This window comes from Chenopodium album, chromosome 13, assembly GCF_948465745.1.
Source record: "Chenopodium album chromosome 13, dcCheAlbu1.1, whole genome shotgun sequence".
NCBI lineage: Eukaryota > Viridiplantae > Streptophyta > Magnoliopsida > Caryophyllales > Amaranthaceae > Chenopodium > Chenopodium album.
This window is the reverse complement of record NC_137846.1, coordinates 11,323,340-11,329,205: the sequence shown is the minus strand read 5'-3', so window position 1 is coordinate 11,329,205 and position 5,866 is coordinate 11,323,340. Positions and strand designations below refer to the sequence as shown.

The window sequence follows — 5,866 nt, the reverse complement described above, 5'->3', positions numbered from 1 at the left end:
ATTTTGAATATAGTGACCATTATTTTTAACATAGTAACCTTATTTTTAACATAGTAACCTTTATTAAAACTACTACAACGTTTAATAATATTGTGAACTTGAAATACGACGCTATTACCCTAATTTTAGCATAGTGGCCTTTATTATTCATATTGATCAGTATATAAAATATTTCATTACAAAAATAACCACTTAGGCCTATATATTACCAAAATGATTTTTATTTCAACATAGTGACCTTTTTTTAAAATTATAGTGACCCTTTTTTTTTGTTAATAAAACAACCATACTTTCTCTAATGGTAGTGGTCCACAATAAATTAGTGTGAACCAGGTCCATTTAAGAATTTGTATATGATTCCCCCCAAATAATCCTTTCAGATCCATTTCGCTTTCTTACCATTTATGTACGTTTCAATTCCATTACTTAAACCCCCTTTTCACCTCCTTCTACTTCACCAATAATTTCCCAGTTTTTAGAGAGAAAAATTAAGCAAATTCCAACTATGGCGAGTCAGCTTGTTGTGCAGGTTCGCAGAGACAAATTAGAGGCATGCATGACATGCCCTCTTTGCAAACAGCTCCTCAGAGAAGCCACTACTATCTCTCTTTGCCTTCATACATGTAAGTTTTATGATATTAGTATTGTTTTTGTTGTTTTTAATCCAATGTCTTTTGATTTTGTTATCTGGGGTTGTTTAATTGTTGGGTTTTATCAACTGGGTATTGTTTAATTTGGTTTAATTTGATTATGGTTTCGAGTTTTCGGGTTTTTCGACGAATTGAGTTTAATCACATTGTGTTGTTGTGGATTTTATTATGAATTTCATGAATTATCTGATCTGGGGTTGTGATTTTTTTCGTTAATTTGGACGTAAAGTAGTGTGAATTGTTTACGTGAATGAAGTTGAATCTGTATTAATCATGCAAAATGTTGTTTTCGCGTGATTTATAATTGTTCATGTTGGTGACACGTAAGTGATCGATGACTGAATTTGTGTGTTCTTTACGATTTTTGGTTTTGTGGATATAGTCAATAGAGTTATGTATTTGGTCTACGATGTAGTTTGAAATCGAGTTTTCGATTGATCGAATTTTTATTATGTGTCTAAAGTATTTAATTTCTGTTGGATTGTATGTGCCATGCTCATGTAATTTCTGTTGGATTTTGGTAAATATCATGTTTTCAGAGCTAATTACTGCTGTATTTCTGAATTGATGAGCAGCTGTTTGTGTTGTTTTACTTGTTTGCAAATTGCAATTCATTGTTTTGCAATTTGTTGTGGGATTGATTTATGCATATGCTGAATTGTAATTATGCTTGAGTTTGTGGTGAGCTGATAAGTGATGCTGTGTCTTGTTGATTTGAGATGGTAAAATTAACAGCTTTTTCGTGTTGGTTGGTTTACGTAAATGTAAATGGACTATCGGTTGCATGGGTGTGAAAGCTTGTTAATTTGTTAACAGACTGAAGGTCGATTTCTTATCAAGGTGAAAGCCTGTTAAGTTGTAGACAGACTGAAGGCCGAATTGTGCAGTTTTAGATTTGCTTGTTAATTCGTTAACAAGCTGAAGTTGTTTATTTCACCGTAGTGTACCTTAGTCTTTTCTATAACCTATCTAGCTTTTGATTCTGAAAGAACTTGTGTCTACATTGGTGGCTAATGTGCACGAGTTACTGAAAATGCTCCATCTTTTAGGAAAGAAGAGTGACGTATAGTAATTTCTTGGACTTAAAAGAATGCGATGTATTTGATTTATCTGATCCTGATGCATCATAATTTCAAAATTTTCTCAGTTTGCAGGAAATGCATTTATGACAAACTTTCAGATGAGGACGTTGATTGCTGTCCGGTTTGTGATGTTAACCTGGGAATTGTTCCAGAGGAAAAACTCAGGTCTACTGCATTTTCTCTCTTGCTTCCTTAGCATGCCCTCATTCTATGGTATCTGAAGCCAGTCAAGTGAAACCTCATGGCTGTTTACTAACCCTGGTTATATGGTTAGATGGAATCATTGACCAAATAACTTGTTATTTGCTTGCATGATCAAATGCCAAAGATAACTCTACTGGGATGCTACATTATATTCACTGTGCGGAAAAATAGTAGTTTTAGTGAACAACTCCTTGTGTGGTTAGACTTGTCTACTTGCTTATTCATTAATCATTTAATCTTTGTTTCCCTTACTGACATTACTTACCTGTTTTTACCAAAAGAGCTACAATTAAACTAGCAATATCTCTGATTTTGGAGTGTTATTAATTTAGCTTCTTAGCACACATGGATGTAAATTCATTTAGCATACTCATGTTCACCTTTGGAATACATAGGCCTGACCACAATCTGCAAGATATCATCGCCAAGATTTTCCCTGCTAACGGAAGAAAGGTCGAGGAACCTGAAGTTGCCCCTCCAGTTTCCCCACCAGCTAAGAGAAAGGAAAGATCGTTGTCATCTTTAGTGGTGAGCACACCTAGAGTATCCATGCAGGCCGGTGTCACTGGTAGAAGGACTAGAGCTGGTGTAAGAAAAGGTTCTGCTCCGAGGGGTGCAAGTCCTGCCACCGAAGAAACTCCTAAAAAAGAGGAGGATTCCATGGAAGATTGCGTTGATGGATCAAGCTCACCTGAGACACTGAATAAAATCATGCAAAATAAGAAACAGGTGAATATCATAGAATCATCTTCTGTTCAGGCCAACAAGGATAATGTTCCGTCTGCCCCATAAAAGTTTTGCTTCAAAAATTTTGAAGCTAGTCAGTAATGTGGGATGTAGGGAGCAAAGATAATATGCCAAATTCCTTAGTGGTACTTAGATTTCCCAGAGTGGTCAAATTAAGATCCTTGTATAGTTGTTAGTTTTGGCCAATATGTGGCCCTTAATAAAATTTTACTTGTTTGTGCATGTGTCATATTGTCAAGTATCCATACAGGTACTTGAGGTAAAAAGTTACTATTAGAATAACATAGCTAAAGCTTTTCAAGATTTTACAGTCTATGAACTACATAATGGCTAATATGTTGGTTCTCCTGCCATCTGTAGAGCTCTTCTGCCAAATCTTCCAACGATCAGAATCGTGGTGAACACTTGGAGAATAGCAATGAAGGTCGGGAAGGAAAAGTTGATTTGTGGAAGCCCTTAAATACTCTTGTTGAGGCTGCAAATAGAAGCAAGTTTTCTAAGTCTAATTTGCAAGGGTCTTCTCATGTTAAAACAGACTCGTCTTGTTCTGGAGATGCTGATATAAGTATGAATAATACCAGAAATGAGGAGAATGAACAGAGAGATGAAGGCCAGGATGAAAAGAGTGCTGTGCCAACTGTCCCAGGGCCAGCAAAACGTAAGAGGCTGCGTCCATCCAATAGAAACCGGTCATCTGCACCTGCAGAACAAAGCAGTCCGCAGGTGGTTGTTAATGAGGTTCGTCGAAATTGGAAAGATGGTCCAATCTGGTTTACATTGGTTGCTTCTGAGGATCAGTAAGTTAACATCTGGCTTTAGCTGTTAGTAGTATTCTCACATTTATCTGAAGTTGATTTTTCTTATCTCCTTACCTTGACTTTTATATTAAATGATTCAGGGAAGGAGGTGAACCCCTGCCACAAATTCCTGCAGCGTTTTTGAGAGTGAAGTGAGTTTATCAGCTGTTTTATAGAATCATTTTAACTCTATGTATTCTTATTTCTTTAGTTAATATTCTTTTTTTTTTATTTGTTTCTCTTGATTGTCAAGCATATGTGTGTGTGTGTGTGTGTAGAATACTAATATGTGTGTGGAGGTTGGTGATCGTTGGTGCCTCATGTTGGTAGTATACCCTTGTTTCAATGAATTATGAATGGGTGCAATCAATATTGATTTTTAGTTAATATTTATGATGTAATGCCATTTGTGACTTAAATGAATTTCATAATCAATAGAAAGTTTGATCTTCTGTTTGTTATCAAAAACTTTAAAAGAAATTATTAATTAGGGTTTAAGGGAACCTTTTTATTATTACTCTATATAAATAAATTTTTTCAATTCAAGAAATGTAAGAATATATGAAGTTTAGGTAAAACTATCTTCCAGTCGGTTTTTTATACAAGGATCTTATTATTTAGTGTTGTGATCTGCAGATAATCAATAACTGATTACTGGTGTACTTATCCCTTCTATATCTTGTTTCTTGATCTGTCTGCAGGGATGGAAACATGCCTATCTCTTCTATTCAGAAATACATCGTCAAAAAACTTGAACTCGCAAGTGAGGCAGAAGTGAGTTCTTAGTTAATCCATTTCATAGTTATTGCCAGTAAAGAAATCCATTAACATGCCCTGTTATCATGTTTTACACGGTGTCCATATCTAATGTTACTTTTTTCTGAGAGGTACTGTAGTATGTAGCTCTTAAACTCTAATAAATAAATGACCGCACTGTGATATAATATGTTTTTTATATCTGAGAAAAGCATTCATGGAAGCTCCTTGAAGATGTTGGTAACTGCCTTTTAGCACGACCTTAGGGAAAGACATACTATCACACTAGCACCAGTGCATACTTGAATGCTGGCACATAGATGTTTAATATGTCTACACTGTATCTTGTTTCCTTTTTACCTTTGCCTGTATTATTTATACCCTTGGAGAGTGGCAAATAGGGTATAGGGATTTTCTTTAGGTTGCAAGAAGTGCCTTTTTAGTCTGTACATGCAGTTCGGAGTAGTTCTGATGTTCATGCAATTTTTTGGAAGGTTTGTATTTGATGAGTTCATGGATGTCCTCTAGTTTAGCTTGTAAATTTTCTTTAATGTGTAATTTTTTTGTGTCCTTTTCTCCTGTCTTCCTCTTTCCAATTTCTTCCCCATGTCATGAACTCATGATGTATTTTAGAAGTCACTTTTAACTGTAGGGAGGCAAACATGCAGCAATAGCAATTGCTACAAAAGTATTTCTTATAGAAGCAAGTTCCAGAGCTGTTAGTTTCATATTACGTTTTCTAGTTTCCCCTCAATGCAAATCAGATATCCTCTCTAGCCCTCTAACTTCCCTTTTTATCTTCTGTGCATGCTTATAAATTTGAGTAATCAATGTAGGTCCAGATATTGCTCCAAGGACAACCAGTGCAGCCCGACTTGCTACTAAGCAGTCTTTTAGAAGCATGGCTTCATGCTTCACCGTCCCAAAAGAAGATACAGACTGTTGTCGGTGATTCTGCCAAGGAGTTCGTGATGGTCATCTCATATGCGCGGAAGGTTGAAGCCCCAACTGCTTAGGGTCGCAGCAGTAAAGGCTTTGGCCCTTTAGTCATTTATCATCTTCTTTAGTTTAATACAGCGTTTAGATCATTATTAGTCTGCAGGAACTACATTCTCTGAGTTTTGTCTCCGAGATGAGGTTGTTGTTAAGTTTTCACATTTAATTTATTATAGAACTACAGATTGGTTGTTTGCGCATTGCAACCTGGCCATGTAAATGAGGTTGGACTTCAGGTTTTTTTTATTAGGTGATATAGAAGATGATAAACCACAGGCAATCCTTCTTGTTGACTTTTTTCTTTTAATAATAGTTGTTATAGTTGAATTACTTTATGCTGTATGTTGTCGTTTTCAAACATGACCAATATTAGTGAGGGTTGGTACCATTATTTGTACCATTCCCCTATATTCATGCAACAATGCAATTTGCAAGTCAAGGTCATGGACTTTCCAATATGTTACATAAATAGTACCTTGGTAGAATCTTGGAAGGTGGCTCGTGCACTCGTGTCTATGACTTGAGATCAAATTTTATTTGCTGATATGCATTAATGTCTATTCTATAACCGAAAAGTTTATTTCAAAAAAGGTCTCACCAAATATAGAAAAGAGTAGAGAATTTCAACGAACAA

The 5,866-nt window shown here is 35.6% G+C and overlaps 1 protein-coding gene across 2 annotated transcripts; it reads left to right on the top strand.

Annotated features, from left to right (window-relative positions):
- The first annotated feature begins 356 nt into the window (after positions 1–356).
- LOC145576301 (E3 ubiquitin protein ligase DRIP2-like) lies at positions 357–5,525 on the top strand. 2 transcript variants are annotated; one of them, XM_081634078.1, is made up of 8 exons: positions 357–623; positions 1,798–1,897; positions 2,332–2,665; positions 3,044–3,107; positions 3,219–3,480; positions 3,582–3,632; positions 4,182–4,254; positions 5,073–5,525. In XM_081634078.1, the coding sequence occupies exons 1-8, from the start codon at positions 506–508 to the stop codon at positions 5,250–5,252; spliced, it is 1,182 nt and encodes a 393-aa protein (XP_081490204.1). In that variant the 5' UTR covers positions 357–505; the 3' UTR covers positions 5,253–5,525. The 2 variants fall into 2 exon arrangements, with proteins under 2 accessions (XP_081490204.1, XP_081490202.1); XM_081634076.1 differs by having other exon boundaries at positions 3,044–3,480.
- The last annotated feature ends 341 nt before the right edge of the window (positions 5,526–5,866 follow it).